At 45.1% G+C, this 24,163-nt stretch overlaps 1 protein-coding gene across 3 annotated transcripts in view; it reads right to left on the bottom strand.

Moving 5' to 3' along the window:
* The window catches only part of WASF3 (WASP family member 3), a 94,149-nt gene that overhangs the window by 20,792 nt on the left and 49,194 nt on the right, over positions 1-24,163 (bottom strand). For all 3 annotated transcript variants that reach the window (XM_024125998.3, XM_028497395.2, XM_055089349.1), the window contains 2 exons: positions 18,343-18,485; positions 1,435-1,569 (listed from right to left, as the gene is read on the bottom strand). In XM_024125998.3, the coding sequence (XP_023981766.1) occupies positions 1,435-1,569; positions 18,343-18,475 (268 nt within the window). In that variant the 5' untranslated portion in view covers positions 18,476-18,485. The remainder of the gene's footprint in view (positions 1-1,434; positions 1,570-18,342; positions 18,486-24,163) is intronic.

Raw genomic sequence — 24,163 nt, 5'->3', positions numbered from 1 at the left:
AATGACCTGTCCAAGGTCACCCGGCAGAACAGCGGCAGGCCCAAGTAGAGCACAGATTTCCTAACTCGGCCGAGGGATTTTTCTACAATTACATCCATGGCAAGGAAAGTAATAAGGTAAAGTCTTGATTGGAAAGAAATTTTAAGGATATGAGATATGCGGTAGAATCTCATGAGATTTAACCTACAGACTAACCTTCTCCGGTGTAAGGTTTATCACAAGCATTACAACTGCAAGAACCAACAAAAAACTGAAGACAGACAAATATTTTTAAAAAAATCACTTGTGATACCATTTGAAAAGTGAATGATTGATTTAAAATGTTAAAAATTTCTTATCTGAATAGACCAAGTAGCTATTCAAATTTATATTTTTTAAAATAAGAGATACATTTTAAAAATCAGATTAAAAAGAGCACAGCTTCAGCTTGCTACTTATTGTTGGAAAAGTCAGTAAGAATGTTCATACCAGATATTAAAATATCAATGTTCTACATTTCTGTTAAATTTTTAGTTTGCTAATTTAATTTTGACCTTTGAAAAAGAGCTGAACATGAGAAAACATGTTTTTCTTAAATGTGAGGGATGAATTCCATAAATAACTATATTTAAAAAAAGAAAACCTTCACCTCTTATTAATACTACTATTAAAGGCCTAGCAGAAAAATCAGATGCTAGGATTGTTTTAATGCGACAAGAGAAACTGTAAGTACCCTTATATAAAGGTAAAAATAACTTTTAATCTGAACGTTTTCTTCAAAGTAAACATAAAATGGCACATCTTGATTTGGGGGGGACAGATTTTTTCCAGTCTAATTTCAGACTTTTGTCCAAAAGAGACAGCAAGTGGAAAAATGTTTAAAGGAATTGTTGAATATTAATTTTGTTGAAACTACCCCAATTTCAAGGTATGACCATCAATTAACTACACAGTGCCTGTCAATATTAACTTTGTTTGAAAACCCTGAAGCCTAGAGGCCTTCAGTAAACGCTGTTTCTGGGCGGTTCAACCAGCAGGGTCAGCAGGATGCCTTAGAAGCATCCGCCCTAAGGAGAGCAGCAGCTGATAGCTCACCCTCCCCCTTAGCTGGACAGAGTCTGTGATTTTTAGCTAAGAAACTATCTTTACAATAACTACCAATAACCTCCATGAGGACTTCTAATACTGAATGCATTCAAAGAGTCCTTTAAAACAAATACTACATGTGTAGTTTATTTAAAAAGAGAGTATGGCACACAAGGCAGACAAGATAGGACTCTTTTAATTACTAATTAACCCCATGTTGTGGGTTTTCCCCCTCACTGTTCTTCTAGGAAAAGACAAGATGAAGTAACAGCATACGACCCCAAGGAAGAAGGAGGAATTACCCTGCGATTAACCACTCCCGTCCTGTCTGCATCATTTCCAGCTCACAGCTCTCATGCAGTTACCTACCCTCCTCCACTGTTGAATCCAGCTGGGTGACTTTGACAGCAAGGCGATCGATTCTGTCTTGAAGAGAGTTTGCTCGGATGTAGAAGTTGTTGGCCTCATTAAACAACTCACCAAATATGTCTTCAGCATGTTTGCCTGGAGGAGGAACGCATGGGTAAGGCCACCTGGTCAGAACCCACATTCTCACCCCAGCCAAACTCCAACCTCAACACGTGGGGTTTTGTGCAAATGATCACAAAAATAAAGTATCACAGTCAAAGGCCTGTAGAATTTTTCAAAACTTATTAGGAATATTCACACGTATCTGAGACTGACCCAAAGTCGTAGAATTTTAAAATGCCCCAAAACAGTATAGAATTTTTACTTGACTGTTACATGACCTATCCCACAAGTTGCTTTCCGTTAAACTTCTTTAGAAAAAACTACTCTCTCATTTTGCATGCTTTATGTATAAACATCTCAGGACCTATGGTTTCCTTTTACTTCCCAAGGTAATTCAATAAATCATGTTGTTTTCTAAACTTAGGATTTTACCTCATTCACAATCGGAAATGTTAGACACCTTATATGGTGCCGACAACTTTCCAATGGCATTAACTTCTTCTAATTCATATTTCAAAATCTAGGTATACGGTGCTGGCTCTGGCCCTCCCTAAAAATCGACATGTGGAACTCTGAGTTAAATTTTTCTCTGTGGGTCACCTCTTCATGCTTGTGAGTGCTAGACATACTTCCCAATTTTTCTTAAAGTGTAATTAATAACATTTCTGAAAGTTTAACAAGCAAGATAGGAATCAGTGTCTGCTTACAAAGAATTTACAAATACGAACGCTATTCCTTTATTCACTCAACAAACATTTAATAACTGCCTACCGAGTGTACAAGGCATGCCTGCGTCCTCTCTCCCCGGACAGAGATACCACTATTATTTTTTTTTTTTTTAACTAGACTTCATTTTTTAGACAGTTTTAGGTTCACTGAAAAACTGGGCAGAAAACAGAGAGTTCCCATGTAACACCTGCCCCCCACACACAGCCTCCCCTGCTATCAGCATCCTGCACCAGATGGCACATGTGTTACAACTGATGAACGCACACGGACGTGCCATTATCACCCCACGTCCACAGTCTACATTAGGGTTCACTCTTGGTGCAGTACAGTCTATGGACTTTGACATATAATGACGGGGATCCAGCACTATAGCTATCACACAGGGTAGTTTCATTGCCCTAAAAATCCTCTGTGCTCCAGCTGTTTACCCCACCCCATCTTGGCAACCACTGATCTTGCTTTTACTGTCTCCATAGTTTTGCCTTTCCCAGAATGTCATATGATTGAAACCATATAGTATGGAGCCTTTTCAGATTGGCTTCTATCACCTAGTAATATGCACTTAAGGTTCCTCCGTGCCTTTGCATGGCCTGATAACTCATTTCTCTTTATCACTGAATAACATCCCATTGTCTAAATGTGACACAGTTTTCTTTATCCGTTCACCTACTGAAGGGCATCCTGGCTGCTTCCAGCGTTTGGTGATTCTGAACAAGCATTTGGGTGCAGCTTTTGGTGTGGATCTAAGTTTTCAACTCCCTTGGGTCAACACCAAGGAGCGTGACGACTAGATTCTACGGTACGAGTGTGTTTAGCTCTTTAAGGAACAGCCCCACGGTCTTCCAGAGCGGCTGCAGCATTGCGACCGGCAGTGAACAAGAGCTCCTGGCGCTCCCCACCCTCTCCAGCACCTGGTGCTGTCGGGTTCTGCACCTCTGCCGCTCCGACGGGTGTGCGGTGATACCTCGCTTTAATTCGCACGTCCCCGATGACATGCGACGTGAAGCACCTTTCCGTGTGCTCGTTGGCCACCTGTACACCTTCTCTGCCGAGGGGTCTGTCCAGTAAAAAGTCTTAACGCAAATTTTATGTTCTTAAACCCTGTAACTGGATGTGGCACCCAGAGTTAACGTTCGTTTGCGGCCTTGTAAACTCTTTCCTGAGCGAGACTCGTGCAGCTACTTACCTCATAAACATCTCCACATGCACGTCCTGTAAGACTCTCCAAGCCAGCACACGTTCTCACAGGAACTCACGTTCACGTTAACTCAGACGTGCAGCCCCACGTGGAAAGGCACCGACCAAGCCCAAAGGAAGCCCAAGCGAGAACAGGGTCCTCCGTGACAGCTCCCTCCCTCCGCGGCCACTGACACCAAACCTCGGCCCCCTACGCCCCCAACCCCTCGGCTCTGGCCCTCCTTGCTTCTCGCCCGAATGGCATCGACAGCTTGGTTCTTCTGCCTCCAGGTGGACCTTCCAGCCTCAAATCCGCCGCCCCCAAGGCCTCAGCAGGGCACGGGAGGCCCCGTGCGCCGCAGCCCTGCCCCTTTTCTGCGCTCCAGAGGAACGCACTCCCGACACCCGCCCCACTTGCTCACGGACCCTGTCAGTCCTCCTCAGGTTCGAATCCGTGCACTGTCACCTCGCTCAGAAGAAGCTGAAGGCCAGTTACGGCTCAGAAGGTTCCACGTGGTCCGGCTCATCTGCCTCACTGGCCCATCCCCTGCTTCCCTCTCCCTCCCACGCTTCACGCGGACCACACCGGGCCCTGCTCAGGCTCCCATCTCCTGTCCCTCCTGCCTGGGCCACTGCTGCCCTCCAGGTCTAGACCCAAGGTCACCTTCTAAGGGAGGCCTTCTCCAGCAACTACAGCTGAACGGCCGTCACCTCCGGCCCACACTCACAGATGTAAACACACACACACGCAGCCCGTCCCTGCCCTGCTGTATTTTTCTCCTGAGCACTTACCACCACGTAGTAAGTTACACCCCCGTACTTATTCATCCTGTTTCCTGCCTGGCTCCCGCCACTAGGACACACGATCCAGGAGAGGAGGTCTCTCCTCGGTCTGTGCGCTGCTGTTTCAGTCGCCAAGGTCTAGGGCGTGCCTGGCTCATCACAGGTGCTCAAAAAGAGTTTTGAATAAACGAATAAAAATGCATACACTTAAAATCAATCCTTCAAGACGCAGACAGGGGTCTGTGAGATCAGAGGCCCCGCTCTGTGTTCTCAAATACAGTTAAGTCCGCTACATACGAACCTTCAAGTTGCGAACTTTCAAAGATACGAACGTGCGTTCCCAGGTCCAGTCATGTAAGTTAGTTCACGTGTCTGGCGCACATTGTCACGCGCGTGCATCCTCTACAAGTGGTTGTGCTTTTGTGTACTTTACTGTGCAGTACTGTATAGAGTACAGTAGTACAGTATCTTTATTTCAAGCCCAGGAAGTCCAGAAGCAAGTGTAAAAGCAGCAATGAGGTGGCTGGTACTACTGTACTTTTCAAGGTACTGTACTGTAAGATTAAAAATGTTTTACTTTTTGTGTTTGTTTTTTATGTATTATTTGTGTGAAAAGTATTATAAACCTATTACAGTACAGCACTATATAGCCAACTGTGTTAGCTGGGTACCTAGGCTTTGTTGGACTTATGAACAAATTAGACTTACGAACGCACTCTCAGAACAGGACTTGTTCCTATGTCAGGGACTTACTGTACCCAAAGGACGCCTCAGTCACAGGCTGCATCACATGCCCCTATTCTTGTCTTTATTGATGGAAGTTCTTTAAGGGTGTGAGCCATGCCTTATCTGCATTGCATCTGTGTACTGTCTGTGCTGAGCCCGTGCTCAGTATCTCTTGAATAAAAACACATAACCTGTACCAGTGTTTTCTTGTTAACAAGGACACAGCCAACAAAGGCTCCCTGCTCATGTAAGTTTGGGAAATGCTGGACTAGAAGGTTTAAACATGTATCTATGCCTCAGGGCATCTTAAAATCTTTAATACACTCGTGTGTGTTAGGATTCTGCAGGAGAAGCCCCTAGCACACCCCGTTTTCAAACTGACTGGGCCTGGAAACACCAGTAACACCTTCCAGAAATACTGTTTTCTGAAGCCCATCTGGGAAAATGCCTGCCCGTCCACCGGGAGGACCTGTAGACAAAGCACCGTGCTCCGAATGCTTTAGATCCAGGCCTAGCAGTTGTTTATTTGGAACGCCAGACATGGTCAAAATGGGACCAACTAATTTTTGTTTTTCTACTTGTCCATTCATGGTTAGAAAAAAAAAAAATTCCAGTGCAACTCCATAAGAACCCTTTTCCCTTCAACTCTGCAGAAATCTAATTAATAGGGACAGCGTATACCAGCAAGAACACAGGCATATACAGCACAACCTCTTGCAGAAGAGACATCAGCGTTCTCAAAGCACAGCAAGCACTGCTGAGAAGCACACTCTGCTAGATGCTAAATAAGTTGAAAAGGGTCAATAACACGGGCCCTTTACCTTCGATGCTTAACCCTATTTGAAAAAAACATACAAATGCTACTATACTCCCATTGGAAGTTCTCAATTTATAAAAAGAAACAGAAATTAAAGACTTGCATACTTAATCTTTTCCAGCTGCTGAAAGCTGACAAGTGACTAAAGAGAAGGAAATGGAAGAACTATATTTTCCGATGAACAAGAATAAAGTGTTGCAATTACAGCGTTCAGTTTTGCAAACTGCAACTTATTCGAAAAGCTTAATTGTACTCACTCTTCCAGTGGCAAGTCCAATAATAGCTAAACTAATTCTGAATTGAATTAAAGACCACACAGAGGTAAGCACCATTTATTCATTCTTTACTGACAAAGAATCCATTTACAGATTTATTAGCACCACCATGAGCTTATGTCCAAGTGTGTCAGGTAGCGAAGTGCGCCTCCAAACTGCCAAAGCATCAAAATTATGTGCGGATTTTCCACTGTATTTAGGATTTTCAGGAAACAATCAGTGTGCCTGTGTGAGTCCTTTCTGCGGAACAAGGAACCAGTCATAACGAGGTCCTTCAGAAATTTTAATCCGTACCCCTAGCACCTTGATCTTGGGTTCGTCACGATTTTGGCTTTCCATTTTCCACTAAAAGGAACGAGGCTCCTTGAAAAAATGACTGATTCTAGGGATGAGGGTGAAAAAGTACAAGATGTGCTTAGAATATCTTGGTGTGCTTTTCAAAAAAAGTAAAGAAGTATTCAGAGAGTGGTGGGGACATGTCAAAAGGACACAGGAGCCAGCATGAAAGGGTCCCACTGGCCAAGTGTGGGAAAATGTGAGTACTGAGACAAATAACCAAGATGATGGCTTATAATCCATGGAATAAGAGTCCATGAGTCCATACTGTTGAAAATAAACAAATGAATGAATGGATAACAGGGAAAGAAGTGAAAGCACGTACATCAGAATTCCAACTAATAAATGTAGAAGAAATTAGGGAATGACCAAAATCACCATTCTGTAACCACCCCGATAATAAGTGCTTTGGCCAAGAATCATCCATGGATGCTAAGACTACTGGGTAGAACTGGGAGAGAACATAGTCTCAAAGTATCTCCCCATAAGATACTTACTAATTACACAGGGGATAAAACTTCACAGTAGAGAAACCCACAGACAAAATGTTAACCAAGCAATCAGAGTTCACGGGGGCAGTTACGGGACAAGCTGGTAACGTGTGCTTCCAGATAAAATGCCCTGAGTACGAGGTGTCAACCCTCTGTGACAGTCCTGAGAACATCTTAAATCTAGTCATGAGGGAGCATCAGAAGATAGAGACCAAGGAATGGTCCATAAAACCATGGCTGGTTCCCCTTAAAATGTCAAGACGTCAAGTCATAAAAGTCAAGACAGACTGAGGAACTGCTCCAGATTAAAGGAGAAAGATAGAAATAGATATATGTTTGTATATATAACAACTATGTATGTATGTGTATGCATGTATGTACACACAGAGACACAGGAGGGGACAGAGGAGGAGAAAGCAGGGCAGGAGGAAAAGAGAGGAATTTCTGAGAAAAAGAAAAGATGAGGTAAAATAATGTATGGGTGAAAGTTTGAGAATTCTTCGTACTCTTTTTGACCTTTCTGTAAGTCTGAAATCATTTCAAAATTAAAAAATAAATTTATTACAGTGTCTGTAATAAAGTCCAACTGCTTCTGAATTCCATAAAATAATGTCACAATTATTGGGCCCTAAGTTACTTTTATTCCTTTTTAAAGTTTCACTTTTTTCCTACTATGAAAGTAATCCATGCTTATAAAAAATGGTAGAAAATATGGAAACGTAAACAATAGGAAAAACAGCCCGAAGTCCAATCTAAGACAGCAACTGCTAACACTCATTTCTCTTGTCTTTGTTGTATTTATAAGTATGCATAAAAGTTAAAAAAAAAAACCAACATAGTATACAGCCTGATTCTTTGAAATGTCTTTGTGGGTATATAAAAGCAACACAAGCTCATGGTAGAAAATTTGCAAAACTCGGAGCAATAAAAAGTAAAAAAATGTCACGCATAGTTAACTACAGTGAACTTTTTTGTATACTTGTTTACAATACTGTTTCTAAGCATTTTATAAGAACTAAGATAACAGATGTTGATTGTTATGCATTTTCAGCTTACTCAGCAAATATGTATCAAACACCCACTGTGTACCAGGCACTATGCTAGTCACTTGAAGAAATACAGCAATGACCACAGCTTTTATTATATACAGACAATACCACACAGACCATAAATAAACAGACAACCCATCACATGACAAGCGGTATGAAGAAAACGAAACTGCAAGAGAATATGGTAGGAAGTGGGTGACACTCAGGTGGTCACAAAAGGCCTCTCTGAGAAGGTGACGTTTGGGCGGACGGTGGCTGGAGGTGAGGGGGCACCTTCCAGGCAGAGACAGGCTGCAGGTGAGGACAGCGTCAGGGAGGAGGGCGAGCGGCGGTGGAGGACGGAGAAAGGGATGTCCTTCCCTTGCGGCGGGGGGACCAGAGAGGGGCGGGCAGGTCCCACAGGGCCCCCATACAGCAGGGCCGGGGCGGCTGGGACCAGAGCTGCGACAGCAGAGGTGGGAGCAGGTGTGCGGACTCAGTACACACTGTGAAGACGCAGGAAGAGAGAAGGGAAAGACCACGGCAGCTGCAAGCGCAGAGCCCCCATCTGCTAAGATATATGGGGGGGAAGAGAGAAGAAAATCATTATTCCGGCTTGATCACGTTGCACTTGAGATGCTTCCGTAAGCAGCTGTACACACAAGTTTGAGGTCTGGGGAGAGGTCGTACGTTTGGAAGCCGTCAGCCTGAAGGTGGCGTTCGGGCCACGGGCGGGTGAGGTGGCCTGGGGACCGGGAGCAGGGGAGGGCTTGTGGCCACACCCCGGGGCCGTCCAACAGGTGCAGGAGAAGGAGACGAACACAGAAGAGCTCTCGAGGCGAGAGACACCCCGAGGGTGCCGGCCCTGGGCGGTAAGGAAGCCCTCCAGGACGGGGAGGGAGCCCTCCAGGACGGGGAGGGAGCCCTCGGGGGGGGAGTGGTGCTCAGACATCAGGCCACACGCCTGAGACCGAGCACTGGACTTAGCAACGTGGGCGTCGCCGTGGGGGACCCCGACGGGCACAGCCCCAGGCAAAGACGAGACAGAACTTCAGCGGGGACGAGAGACAAGGAGGGGGTAAGGGCAGGAGCGGCTCTTTCAAGGAAGCTTGCTGTGAAAGGAGCAAGAAATGGGGCGACGGGGAGCGGACGACCTGAGGGAGATCTCTCAGCATGTCAACATCCGGTAGGAGTGATGTGGACGGGGGTGGGGTGGCGGACACGGGAAAGACAGCTTAACCCAGTCCTGGAGTGAGTCCTGGGGTCAGCACTGTACAGCAGGGTGGGCAGGGTGCACAGGCAGATCAGGGGGCTGATCTGGCAGGAGGGGGGTGTTTGGTTCTCCCCTGAATGCTCTTATTTTCTCAGTGAAATAAGCAAACCACCAGCTCAGAGTTTGGGGTGGAAAGAGAAGATGTGAAACAGGCATCTCTGGGCACGGGGGCGTGGTGGGGGGGGAATTAATTAGCGAAGGAATCACGGCAGGACCGCGGAGCAACCCTGAGCGCTCACCTGAGGAATGCTCGTGATTTTACATCTCCCTTCTTTTCTGATATAAGCATTGAAAGGTACAAATTTCCCCCTAAGCACCTCTTTACGTTAATCCCAAAAATACACTGGTGATTCTGTGGGTTCATTACCCACACAGTTAGAGACAGTTTGCAATTTCCTTTTTGATTTCTTCTTTGACCCAAGGAGTTATTTTAGAAGCTACTGCTTGATTTTCCAATATGTGAGAATTATCTTAAAAGGTTATTATAATTATTTTCTCATTAACACCATACTCTTTATGGTATCAATCTTTTCAAATGTATTATTTTCTGGCTAAGCATATGTCCCATCTTGAGGAACATTCCATGTGAACTGAACATTAGAAGAATGTGTATTCTACAGGTGGGAGTTTAGTGTTCTGTAAAGGTCAACTAGGTCAGACTGGCTGGGAGTATTGTTCAAAACTTCTACATCCTGGTAAGTTGTGATTCTCAGAATCTGTCTGTCTTTCCAAATTTGGGGGCAGCGGTTTGTCCTGTGACCTCAGTTCTCTGAGGGATCTAAGAGAAGCTGGTGGATTTCGGTTTGTTGAGCTCTTTTCCTGTTATGCAGGCGGGAGTGGCTTCTAAGTTCCTGAAACGCCGGGCTGGAGTCATCTGTGGATCCTGTTTCTATTAACTTCTCTTTCTCTTAATTATGAGTCATGCTCTTCTCCTTTCCCATGTGTCTCCGATTTTAATTTTTTGCTGGACAACGTGTGTAAAAGACTAGTCAAGAATGAAGTAGACAATGTTTACTCCTATGAAAGGTGCTACGTCGAGGAGGAGCACGACCGAACTCAGGGTGCTGCTAATCACAGTCGTGGACCTGAGAGGAGCGTGATCGTGGTCAGGACAACTTTAGAAAACAACACTAAAATCCTTGGAAATCTTCCCTCGAAGTTTTTAGATGATTATAACAGTGTAAATCACAACCATCAGAAAGACACCTGTAAGTCACGGAAGACACGTTACCATAAGCCCATGAGCTCATGAGATGGGAAGAATGCCGATGATGAAGGCAGAGCGGTTTGACGGCAGGCTTGGCCGAACGTTCGGACGTGGCTAGCTCTCCACCTGTGCTCTGGAGAGTCCGTCTACACTTAAATCCCGCCGTGTCGCACCCCGTCCAGGGCAAGGAGAAGTGAGAAACGGCCCCTCCTCATTCCTTCTGCTAAGGAAGTGTTTCTGATGTTCCAGGTGGGGCGGCAAGTGCCTGGATTCCCAACAGCCCCGCCTTGTGGGGGACTCTTATTACACTCACCTCCAGTTCTACGGCTCACGGAGCTGTGCCTTATACTTTCCTAAGTACACATTTCTCTTACCTCTCTTCACTGGCTTCCTACTTTTATCCACAAGTAATGCAAATACTTATCTTACATTGAAGCAGTGAACTTTAAAAAATTCGTGCTGTTTCTTCCAGTCAACTCTGTCCACTACGTTCATATGTTTTCTCTTAAAGTACCTCAACCCAGCCTTAACCTGCATGGAAATGAACTTATGATCTATTTCTTGCATATTCTGTGTTTAAATCTTCCCTTTCACTTCAAAAATCCCATTTGGCTAAAAACATCCAAGAAATCTATTCAGTGCATGCCTTCAAAATACTTAAATCTCTATTCTGACAAGAACTGCACTTGGTATAATCAATTAATACAACCCTGAATTTCAGATCCAATTACATAAAGCAGATGTATTACACTGCAAGCCCTCAAGGAAGCATTTTTATGACGATTTGGCATTTGGTTTGATATGAGACATAATACATACCATAAGGGGTAGCAATAAAAATAATAATCACGAATTAAAATCTGAGAGGAAAACAGAATTTCTTTCTCATTTATACAAGTACTCAATGTAGAAATTAATAGAAAATAGATTTTGTAATAACTTTTTTTCAGACTCACATTTAAAATTAATGGAGTCTCAAAATTTTATACCATTTTTAAGAACAATCTTAGCTCTTTGTGAGGAAGTCTAATGACCTATAAGATGTAAGAAATCTTAAAAAAAAAAAAAAAAAAAAAGGTGCCATAAAAGACTAGCAAGGTATGTACCAGTTTTCTCCAAGAATTATGACAGTGCCTCTCTGACAAAGAAACATACGGTTATGTCCAACAGCAAGATAATGGTTAATGATACTGTATCAATATAACACAGTAATCTCTAGCTATTAAAAATGTGTCTTAGAAGAATCAACAAAGATGTTTACTATATACGAGTATAGGCTACAAAACCATATGAGGCATCATTTTTATAATGATATATACAAAGCATTATCAATGATTTCCCCTGATTAATAAAAAAATTTGTAATTTTTTTTCCTTTGTGTTGTCCTGTGCTAAGTTCTCTACATGATCTTATTAGTACCATCAAATATAACCAAAAACTTTGGGGCAGGGGAGGCATCTAAGGTCTAACTCCTTTCCTTGTGACATACTCTTAAGAAAGGCAAAGGAAGACAGCTATAATCACAAGAACGAAGCGAAAGAAGTGGAAACCAGCCTGGGAGGTATTGAAATGGATTTGCGTCATCCTTGGCACAAATGCCCTATTTCCTTTTTAAAGCAAATTATATTAAAATTACATTATAATATCAGTAGGAATTTGATTGCAAGACACTGTAATTTTAATTGAGCAACTAGCTGATAAGAACAAGAGCACTCAGATAATTAATCAAGGAAAATGATGAAAAAGCACTCCTGATTTAATGTTAATTGCTACACTAAACTGTCATTATTTGAAGAAAAATATATCAATATTCCATTACTGGAAAACCAAGTGACACATTAATTTTTTTTCAATGAAGTAGAGTTGATTTACAATATTATTTTAGCTTCAGGTATACAGTATAGTGATTCAGTATTTTTACAGATTATATACTCCATTAAAAGTTATTACAAGATAATGGCTGTAATTCCCTGTGCTGTACAATATATCCTTGTTGCTTATCTATTTTATACGTAGCAGTTTGTATCTCTTACATACCCCTATCTTGCCCCTCCCAGTGGTTACCCCACTGGTAACCACTAGCTTGTTTTCTATATCTGTGAGTCTCTGTTTTGCTAGATACATTCATTTTTTCAATTCCACATACAAGTGATATACAGTATCTTTTTCTGACTGACTTATTTCACTAAGTATAATGTTCTCTAGGTCCATCCATATGGCTGCAAATGGCAGAATTTCATTCTTTTTTATGGCTGAGTAATATCCCACTGTATACATGTGCCACATCTTCTTTATCCATTCCTCTGTCAATGGACATTTAGGTTGCTTCCATGTCTTGGCTGTAGTAAATAGTGCTGCTATGAACACTGGGGTGCATCTATGTTTTCAAGTTAGTGTTTTCATTTCCTCTGGATATAAACCCAGGAGTGGAAGTGCTGGGTCATATGGTAGTTCTACTTTTAGTTTTTTGAGGAACCTCCATACTGTTTTCCATAGTGAATTCACCAATTTTTTTTTTTTTTTTTTTTTTTTTTTGTGGACGTGCAGGCCCAGCGGCCATGGCTCACGGGCCCAGCCGCTCCGCGGCACGCGGGATCCTCCCAGACCGGGGCGCGAACCCGGTTCCCCCGCATCGGCAGGCGGACGCGCAACCACTGCGCCACCAGGGAAGCCCACACCAATTTATTGATACATTCCCACCAACAGTGTACATATCCTCACTGATATTTGTTATTTGTAGACTTTTTGATGATGGTCATTCTGATAAGTGTGAGGTGATATCTCATTGTTTTGATTTGCATTTCTCTAATAATTAGCAAAGATGGATATATCACCCTGCCAGACTTCAGACTATACTACAAAGCTACAGTAATCAAAACTGCATGGTACCAGCACAAAAATAAACACATAGATCAATGGAACAGAATAAACAACCCAGAAATAAACCCACACACTTATGGTCAGTTAATCTACAACAAAGGAGGCAAGACTATACAATGCAGAGAAGACAGTCTCTTCAACAAGTGGTGCTGGGAAAACTGGACAGCTGCATGTAAAAGAATGAGATTAGAACATTTCCTCACACCATATACAAAAATAAACTCAAAATGGATTAAAGACCTAATTGTAAGATGTGAAACCATAAAACTCCTAGAAGAGAACACAGGCAGAACACTCTCTGACATAAATCACAGCAATTTTTTTTCTTTGACATAAATCACAGCAATTTTTTTAATCTGTCTCCTAAGGCAAAAGAAACAAAAGCAAAAATAAACAAATGGGACCTAATTAAACTTAAAAGCTTTTGCACAGCAAAAGAAACCACTGACAAAATGAAGAGACAATCTATGGAGTGAGAGAAAATATTCTGGTATGACTGACAAGGGATTATTATCCACAATATACAGACAGCTCATACAACTCAATATCAAAACAAAGAACCAACCCAATCAAAAAATGGGCAGAAGACCTGAACAGACATTTTTCCATAAAAGACATACAGATGGCCAACAGGCCATGTAACACACTATTAACCAAAACCACTTTAAAAAGTGGCTTTCCTTCTCCCTTCCACGCCCCTCCCCACACCGTCACTCATATTAGAAGTTAGTAATACTCAAAGGAAAAAAATCTGAAAACTACTAAACACTAATTTTTTATTTTATTGGACAAAGCTTTGAAAGCTTTTGATACTTATTCTCTAATTATAAGGCTGTTCAAGTTATAAATTTCCTCTTCTTCATTTCTATGACTGTTCTTATACTCAATACCAATAAGCAATATTTTTTCACTGAAAAGAACAATTCCCTGAAAAGCCTGGGAAATATGTAATTCTGACAAAATTTCTGGCCCTTTAAAGTCAAGTGTCTAGTTTGGATGTAGTGGGAGCACTGTAACCGGTAAAAACCTAAAGATCTCCCCACAGTTGCGTAGAGTCACTGGGGCTTCAAAGGCCTATCTGGTACCAGGACCAGGTTCTCTTGTTTGATGTAAAGTTATTTAAACCCTCATGACCCTGAACTGTTCCCCCATAGATGTGATGAGAATCAGAATGATCTGGTGAATCGGGCTCTCAATTGCTAGTCTTCCTTTTTGGTTTTTGTTTGTTTTTTGTTTGCTTTTTTTTTTTTTTGCAGTACGCGGGCATCTCACTGCTGTGACCTCTCCCGTTGCGGAGCACAGGCTCCGGACGCGCAGGCTCAGCGGCCACGGCTCACGGGCCCAGCCGCTCCGCGGCATGTGGGATCTTCCCGGACCGGGGCGCGAACCCGGTTCCCCTGCATCGGCAGGCAGACTCTCAGCCACTGCGCCACCAGGGAAGCCCTTTCCTTTTTGGAAAAGACCAAAGAAATTCCTTCTGGTCCCTTGGTCTGTTCTTCCTTCCTTAGACCCACTAGAGAATTAGTTACTCTGGATTACGGCAGGAGGACAAGTCTCCCAGGACAAGGCTGCTGCTCAGGCAGGTATGACCACTCCAGGGTCAAGGCAAATCCCTGAAGTTCCCCTTGGGATTCCCCCCAGATGGCATTTGTAGACAAAGTCTAGCCTCCCTCTGTATCACTTATAGGAAGTTCAGACGACTGTACCTCACCTGTCCTAATCTGGGGGTGGAGGCCCTGGCGGCAGGGTGGGCAGGATCCTACTGAATGTCGGTCAGAAACTCAAAGGAATAAAAAAATAGACTCTGTTTTGACTTTATCTTGAAAATTAATCCTCAGTAATAGACGAATTTTAATATGACAGACTCATACTTTCCTAAAACTTCACTTTAAAAATAACTGATGAATGATTAGAAAATTAGAAAACAACACAAAAACTCTACTCAGTGCTCTGTGGTGACCTAAGTGGGAAGGAAATCTAAAAGGAGGGGATATATGTATATGTATGGCTGATTTACTTTGCTGTACAGCAGAAAGTAACACAGCATTGTAAAGCAACTCTACTCCAATAAAAATTTTAAATATCTATTTTTGCCCAGGGAAAAAAAAGAAAACAACATTGTTTTATTGATTTATAAACAGTCTTTTAAATTCTTATTTTCCTTAACAATTTTAGATCATAAAAATTTTTTTGCATATACCTTTTCTCATCTCCTATATTTCCACTCAGTGGGAAAAAAACATACAAAAACTAAAGATTCACCCAAAATGTAGATGTCACTCATCATGTGTGAGAGTTTATGGCAGGTCATAATTGCATGTTGCCTATTGTATGACCATATTGACGTCAAGTATACATGCTTCTGTAACTTCTAAGTAGGGACCCAGTTGACTTGATTTGCTGTATGCTGCACCTAGAGGAGCACCGAGTGAATAAACAGGCATAAATAAATCACTGGTTATCAGTAATTTGCTGCTCCACCACCAATTAGCAACCATCCTCGTTTTCTGGAGTTGCACCCTCGGCTCTCGCGCCCCCGTCCTCCCTGGGCGGCGAGCACGGGGCACCTGGGCACCTGTGAGGGTCAGCCATGAACCGGCCACGCGGCTCCTTGACCGGGCACAGGGCCATCAGTGCAGCCCCCCTGCCTCGCCAGCCCAGGGCCTCGCTCGTGCCCAGAGCCTGTTTCTCTCCCCGCGCCCTCCTGCCTTTCTTCGCCCGCTGGCTTCCTCTAGCTCCTTGCAGCCTCCCTCCACCCCCGGCAACAACAATGCAGGCCTGCGATGACGCCCCGGCGGTAGATTCCACGATAAACGAGCACACGCGCTGTGTCTTAGTTCAAACTTCCCGACAGGACACGACTGGCCCAGACAGGCTTTTCGATCCAGACACGCAGCATCTGACTTCGCAGGTCACCCCGATCACAATCCCTGCAGGGATGCCTAGCATCTTCCGTTCAAGCTCCGCCAGGGACTCCAGCAGAGAAGCAGGGCTGCAGCAGGCTGACTGGGGTGGACTGTGCTTGAGGCCAGGGCCCACGCCTGGTCCACTCATGAGGCTAGAGCAGGATGTGTGTACAAAACGTCACCACGGCCCCAGTGGTGCACTGCTTCCTACTGCTGCTGTCACAAATTTTCACAACTTCAGTGGATTAAAACAACACAAAATTACTGTCTTACAGCTCTAGAGATCGGACGTGTGAAATGTTACCACTGGACTGAAATCCAGGCGCTGGCAGAGCTCTGTTCCCTCTGGAGGCCCCAGGGGAAAGTCCAGGTCCCGGCCTTTTGCAACGTACAGAGGCCACCTGCACTCCTTGGCTCGTGGCCTCTTCTCCCGTCTTCGGAGCCAGCAACGGTTGATGGATCCTTCTCACATCCTATCACTCTGACAACTCCTTCCTCCCACTTAAAGGACCCCCGGGATTACACGGGGCCCACCAGACAGCCCAGGACAACCTCCTTCTCGCGAGGTGAGCTGACGAGCAGCCTTAATCGTCCCCTTGCCCCGTCACACGGCACATCTGCGGGTTCCCAGGGTGCGGACGCAGACATCCTCAGAGGGGCCGTGATCATTCTGCTTACACACGGACTCGACAGAACAGAACGCACCCTGCGGGTAGTTTCACTTAGAAGAGACTGTGGCCAAGCGGGCACCTCTGACGTAACACTGTGCACGAGACATGGTGTGATTATTAAAACCTTAACAGTTCATGGTGGTTTTCATCACTTAGACCTTATGCCAACAGACGTTTCAGCCATAAGAAAACGAGAGACTAAAATAACATTCTTATGGAGATACATGAACGCACACAGAAATACTTTCACCCTTCAATAATTTACAAGGTATCCTCCTGTAATTATATGAATTTATACATTTTACCAACAACCACTACCAAAAATCAATTATGATTAGTTCAGATTCCAGAAGAAATCTATTTTGAAGCACATTTTAAGCAATTTCCAAATTACTTTTGTTTAGCCAATGATTACAGACATAATATATCAAAAATATATCAATAATGATGCACTGCAATTCTTTTAAAGAAAAAAAAAAACTCATCCATAGTGTTTCTTCTTCAAAACAAATAAAAGCACTTGAGTTTTTTTAAAAACCACTCTCCCCTGCTTGACGCGGCCAGGATGTGAAATTTCATGGAGGATTTTCTCGTTATTAACAGAGGTTCTGAAAATTTAACTGTGAAAACCTGTCATCCAAAATGCAGTGTGAACCATCTAAACCGAAAAGGCGTGGGACGAAGTGAGAAAACAAGATCATGACGTAAACGTAAAAGTTAGGGAGAAAGACTGCAGCTTCAAAAAGCTTGGAAGGAAAAGCATTTTCATGCATACCTGAGGCTTAAGAAATGGCATATTTCTTGGGTAGTTCATATTAATGTTCAAAATTAGAATAACAGGAAGTCCTCTCTTCCTTACGCTTGTGTTTGCTTATATTTCTATAATCTGTGTATGTAATGTGTACATGGCACTGCATACGTGTAACCATCAACTCATCTGCTTACCTCAATCTGGAAGTCAATACCCGCATTTTAACCTTCAGTAGATTAAAACCAGCCAGTCTCACTAGCTTGGGGCTTGATTCTTTGATTCATTTGGAATATTATTCAATCAACAAACACGTACTGAGCCTCTATTCTAACGCCGGGCACATCACAGGTGTGACCTAGTTTTCAGTTCGTTACACTGAAAAAAACTTAGTCCTGTCCAAGTTTAATGCATAATTCACGTTTTTTAAAATGCCAATTATTTGATCCTCATTTTTAATAAGCTTTTAAAAGTGAACACTACTTTAAATCTACACATTTGGCGGCACCTAGCAACTTGTGAACTGGTCAATGCTAACTTCACCACGCGAAGCTGGGATCAGCAGACCAGTGAGGGGGCCACAGCTGATTGCTCGCTGGGAAGTTCAAGAGGGAGGGTGGGGGGGAGGGAAGCTCTCTCCTTCAAAGCTGCAGCCTCTTCTCTGGACAATCACATAACTATTGAATTGAAATCAATTTGCTAAATTCGTTAAAATGAATACGTGGCTGGTAACCAGAAGAAAGGAGGCAAGGGCACTCACTCAGGCTGCTCAGCTGGCGTATGACGGCAGCCAGGGCGCTGTTGGTCACACACTCGAGTTCGCTGGGGATGCCCTCGGGCAGGGCTCCGCGGCACAAGTGCCGGGGTTCGATGTTCCTCTTCACTAAAGGCATGGCTCCCAATCTGAAAATGAAAAAGACAGTTTTAAAAGCTCATATTCACATTTTAACAAGCCTGGAGTTTCAACTCTCTGGAAAACTGACTCTTTCCTAGGAATCTGCATTATCCTATCATTTCCATGTGAGAGAATCGGCTCAACATGCAACAGATGTCAAATTACTTACATGAATGCCATAGATTTCAAAGCTATATGGACAGCACAGTCCTACTTTTATAGAAAAGGGATGCACGCAAGATTTCCAGTTAAGCATGAGCGACTGAATACGTGCATTTTCACCTTCCCCCGACGCCGCTGAAACGACGAGAGAGGAAAGGCACAAGCCCACACGCGCTAAGAGAGCAAAGGACACAACAGCCCCAAACCATAGGCAGAGCTTGCAGACTAGGGCACGGGAAAGGCCGAACCTGGGCTGCAAAGGAGGGAGCAGGACGGAGCCCACCTACCTGGGCGAAGGGTCACCAGACACTCAGGAAAGCCTCCCCCATGATCCTGGGGACTTCAGTCCACTTCTCTCCTCCAAAGTACATCGGACATCCAATGAAATCTCAACTTTTCGTTTAAGGAGGTATATAGAATTTCAAGCCTACCACTTACGCAGCACATCTACTGCTCCCTACAACAGGAGAAAACCCAACGACTGGGACACACTGTCACCCTGACAGGGTGACCATAAGGCCCAATTCACAGGAGCAGCCACCCAGGAAAGCCAAGGAGCCTGGTGGCGTCTGAGCAATGAAACCGGCCCCGCGGCCTCAATCGGGAATTCTCGTTACATGAGACAAATAACACCTTGTTTAAGTCACTGCTGCTGGGTGTTCTGTTCCTGAATTAAATTTATTCCCAACTGGGACAACGGCTCACCTCAAGATCCTGGAAGTAGCGAGGCACAAGGTCAATCTCTCTTTCCTTCCTCCCTTCTCCTTCACCTCTGTTCACGCATCCCATAAACACCTGCTGAGCACTGACCCGACACCGGGCAGTGTGCAAGGTGACGAGGACCCAGCGGTGAGTGTGACAGACAAGGACCCTCCCCCCCGTGGAGGTGCGACATCGGTCCAACCGCCCAGGTCAGTGGCCTCAGGTCATGAAACCCCCTGGGGGACCCTGCGCAGCCTCCCTGTGGACGTGACCGCTGCCCTGAAATCAGAAGGGTGGACGGGGCGATCTCACAAGGGCTCCAGCAGAGGGCGGAGGTCGGGGGCAGCTGCAGAGGAAAAGTTCTGCTCATCGGGCCAGTGTTTTCAGTCACTACTTCTGCCTCTCGCCCATTAAGGCACCGGTTGAGCACACCGGCCACATCTTCCAACCCAAATACTACTTCATCCACCAACGCAGGCGCACAGCCTGTGGCACATCACTTCACCCCCCCGTGCCCTCCTTTCCTCCCCACAAAACGGGGATCGCAACGGGACCTACCTCACGGAGTGAGGGCTTGACGCGTTACTACCTTATAAACCACTTAGAACAGGGCCTGCCGTATAGGGACACTCAAACGATGTGACTGATTATATTAATTTTATTATATCTCATATGTTGTTATGATGTTAATTCTTACTCTGATTATAACAATAAAAAAGGAACAGTTCACTGGTTGAAAACAAGGTTGAACCACAGAAGACGGATAACAATATTTACATTAAAACTATGTCTAAGAACACATATACGCTATTATGTAGAAAACAGATAACTAATCAGAACCTGCCGTATAGCACAGGGAACTCTCCTTCACTTTGCCGTCCAGCAGAAACTAACACAACGCTGTAAAACAACTGTGCCTCAACTAAAACAAACAACAAAAAAAGGAGGGTAGAACTGCACGGTAATCTCAACAGCCATGGATCCATCAAACACTGAGCGCCAACTGTATACCGGCCCGGTGCTGATGTCTAACACCTTCATAAATTCAAGTGGGAGACTGAGAGGCACCAAAGGAGAAGAGACTGGAATTATCTAGAAACTGGAAGAAGTGACGAGGAGCCCCTGACCCTTTCAACTGAAAACCTGCTGGGCTTCCTTCCGGGCAGACACTGCGGCGTCCACTGGGCGGGGTGGGTTTGACGGGCCTCGTGATGCTCTCACTGGCCTTCCAAGGCCATCCCATTCCTCACCCCCATCCAGAGCGTCAGACTGGGGTGTCCCAAAGCCACATCACTGACGGGAGAATATCTGAGTCCTATTTGGGGGACTAGTTTGGGGAAGTCGGGCACCCAAAGGAACTGTTCGAGTCCGGTTCATCTCAGTGATGTCAGCCATACTTCTACATCCGTTCCTAAAACTGTTTTTCTTCAAGTACACATATGCTGACATTAGGAAGCCATGGGCACTGTCTCCCACCCCGTCCTTAAACATCTCATGATCATTAAGAATAAGAAAGGGACCAGGCGGTGACGAGAGAATCTTTCTATGCATAAAAATAAACTAAAAATTTCCCAGGGTGCCAGAAAAAAAAAATGATGTCAAAGAAGAGGTACACATCCAAGGAAAGCGTGTTAAACTATGAAAATTCTAGATACACTAGTCTCTAGTCAAAAGTGTAAAAGATTTACTATGAGGTGTCATTTCTTCCTGGGAGAATCAAGTAGAGCAAGAGGCTGGTAACTAGTCATAATAAACTAGAAAATCTCATAAGGAAAAAAAGAGAAATCATTAACAAACTTAATAAAAGCATAAAGTATAGGAAAGAAAAATACTGAAAACCGATCAGCAGAGACTCGAGAACTAGAAGGAAATGAGGCAACAACAACTACAACGAACACAAAGAGGCGGAGAGCACTACGGGGCCGGGGCGGGGGCGGGGGGGCGGCACAGCTCCTACAGACGCAGGTGAGCGAGGGACGGGGAGGGGACCACGAGGCTCTGAACGCGCCTGCTCAGAGCGCTGCTCAGCGAGAACGGCCCACACGTGAACCAGCTCTCGAATAAGTTCTCACGAGAGGGCTGAACAAGGCCTTGGGATAAACATGAGTTCGGAGCCGAGCGCTGACTGTGTATATCACGTCCATTTGTATTTATTCAAGATGGAATGTCCCTCTTTCCCCATATTTTTCGACCTCTGACAGCCCCAAAACTTGCCAGTCTGACACCCCCCCGGCCCACCACCCATATTTCTTTGGATCCACCGTCGTTCAGATACACAAAATCCTAATTATACACGCACCCCGCAGCCGTCCCACCTGCACGTCCAAAGCAGGCCAAGCGGTCAACACCCGCCCCTCCTTCCCTGACTGGGTGGCTCTCCGACGTCAGATGTCAGATGAGCCATCACGTCGTCGTCCTGGCCTATCCGGAGCTAACACCGCCGTTTCCCACCAGCCTTTTCGGAGCCTCCCCCTGCCCTGCCGCCCCGCCCCCGCTGAAGTCCTTCACGTTTACGCTTGAGACACCCCCTCTGGCATCGGTGAGCTGCCTGGAGGCTCCGTGTGTCCCTGACAGACGTGCTGAAGGTGTCCCCCCAAAGACTCGCCTGTGATGCTATCAGGGCACAACAGAGAAAAGCTTAAGTCTCTACAAGGGCATTAACCACGTCTTGTCTTTTCTGGATTCGGATGCTTCGACACCTGAGCCCACGCTCAGCCTGCAGGGGCTGCCCCTCCCGGGACTGGCCAAATCCTGAACTTGCCTTTCCCATCAAACCCACCGGTGCAGGGCCCTCGCCACCACCTCCACTGCCCTCAGCAGGCCGCCTTCCACCTGCCCTAAGCACCCAGGCGCCAGACACCAGGGGTGACCTCACACCCCGGAGCCCCTGAGATTATTCAGATGAGCTGCTTCTAAGCCCGCTCACCCGTGCCTCCGTGAAAACCCACACTACAGGCTCCTTCCCCCAGATCCCCACCCCCCATTCCCTCTCCCTCCCGACGGCCCTGGTGCTTCCCCGTGTGCCCCCCGCCCCGGGAGCTGGGAAGGACTAACTCTCTTGTCAGTGGCAGTTGTCTCTGGATCCACCGGCTTCACTATACCTCGTGTTTCCTATTAATACACCATATTCTAAACAGTGAGAGGTCTGAGAAGGATTCAGAAGAGGCTGCGTGTCAGACGCTCACACAGCTCCCCACTTACTATCCCAAGCACCCCGCAGAGCCGGCGTGCCTGCACTGGGCCAGCACGGACGGCGTCTCTCCCGCCAGGGCAGACTGTAAATGGCCCAGATTCCGGGGCTGAGTCTATCGACTCTGTTCCCCACAAAGCCCTTCACGGCCCACACCGCGGCTGAGCATCGCAATGACGCCTGCTGACCTCGTGCCCACATACATACACACACGTATGTCTATCTGCCCCTCCCTGGGCACCCGGCCTATTGTTGTTCAGTGTCTCAGCTCTAATTAATCCCAGCCTTCACTTCTCACTCTCATTACACCTAGATGTGGGGTTCCCACACCTGTCTAAATACACAAGACAACAGAGAGAGAGGACATGCTGCCGTCTGTATAATTTTAGAAGGAGGGTTGCATTTCACAGATCCTTTTGAAAGTTCTAATCACCCAGCAATGACTTCTGTGGCTTTCCTGTCAGTGTGAAGTACTCTAACAGATGCATTTTTTTCCCAGACAGCCTTTGTCTGACACAAATCCAGTTTTGAATAAACTGAAGAGAAAGGAAGACGTAAAGGAGAAAATGTTGAGTCAATCGATTCTCTTGAAAACGCTTTGCAATTACAGAAACAGACATGTAATGAGCGAATCCAACCAGTCACCAGCAGACAACTTCCACGTGCTTCCCCATCCCATCCCTGGAACATCTCAACCGTTCTTCACAGCCACCCTACGCGCTAAGAAAAAAATCTAACACTGCTAATAATCAAATGCTTAAGGACTATTCGAGGTGGCATAGGTTTACTGTTAAGCCTGCAGTTTGTCCAACTTTTCTGGGAAATGTCTCAGTTTACAGACACACGCAACTGTGAACTAGATTCCAGGCATGACCGAAACCAGGCCAGGGTCCCTCCCCAGGAACCTGGAAGTGGGACCACGATGTCCAGATTAGTTGCTGCTCTTTGGAGCAGCAGAGATGGAGAACTCTTCACCACTTGAGAGGGAAGCTGACGGTCAGTCAGCAGCAAGAAATGAGAACGGGACGGCTGAGAGGAACCAGCAAAGACCAGACAGCGACGGTGGCTCTGCCCAGGCTCCTGCAGACCTCAGCCAACCAGGACGGAACCTTCTCCCATCCCCCCCACCCCGGGGTCGGACGTGCATCACGCAGGATGGCTCTTCCAGCCTCCTCTCCTCTTCACACAGGCACATCCCCCGTCAAACTTTTGCAGGTGGGATCCCATAAGGACACAGAATAGTATAAGTGGACATTAGACTCTGATTTTTGTGTCACCTTTTCAAAATAACCCCGAGTCAGTGTGTACTAATTACACCTTCCGTGGCTTCCTTACAGGCTGTATGGAGGCTCACGTGAAAATGTGCGCTGGGCAACAAAATGTAAGATACTAATGATCTTATTACTTTAATATTAATATCACATTCATTACTAAAATAAGACACTTAATATTTCCCATCTAATTTCGCTTATTGTACAATTAACCTAAACCTGAATTTTTCCTGTAATTTTACTCATTATGCAACTAAATGTCTGCAAACTGGCATTTAACTTCTCCAAGTAGTACTCTTCAAATTAAAGTCAAAGGATTAAAGAATTTCAGAATCATATCAATGTGCTTTCTACTTTCACT

The sequence above is a fragment of the Physeter macrocephalus genome, chromosome 13 (assembly GCF_002837175.3).
Source record: "Physeter macrocephalus isolate SW-GA chromosome 13, ASM283717v5, whole genome shotgun sequence".
Taxonomy (NCBI): Eukaryota; Metazoa; Chordata; class Mammalia; order Artiodactyla; family Physeteridae; genus Physeter; species Physeter macrocephalus.
This window is presented reverse-complemented; position numbering and strand designations above follow the sequence as displayed.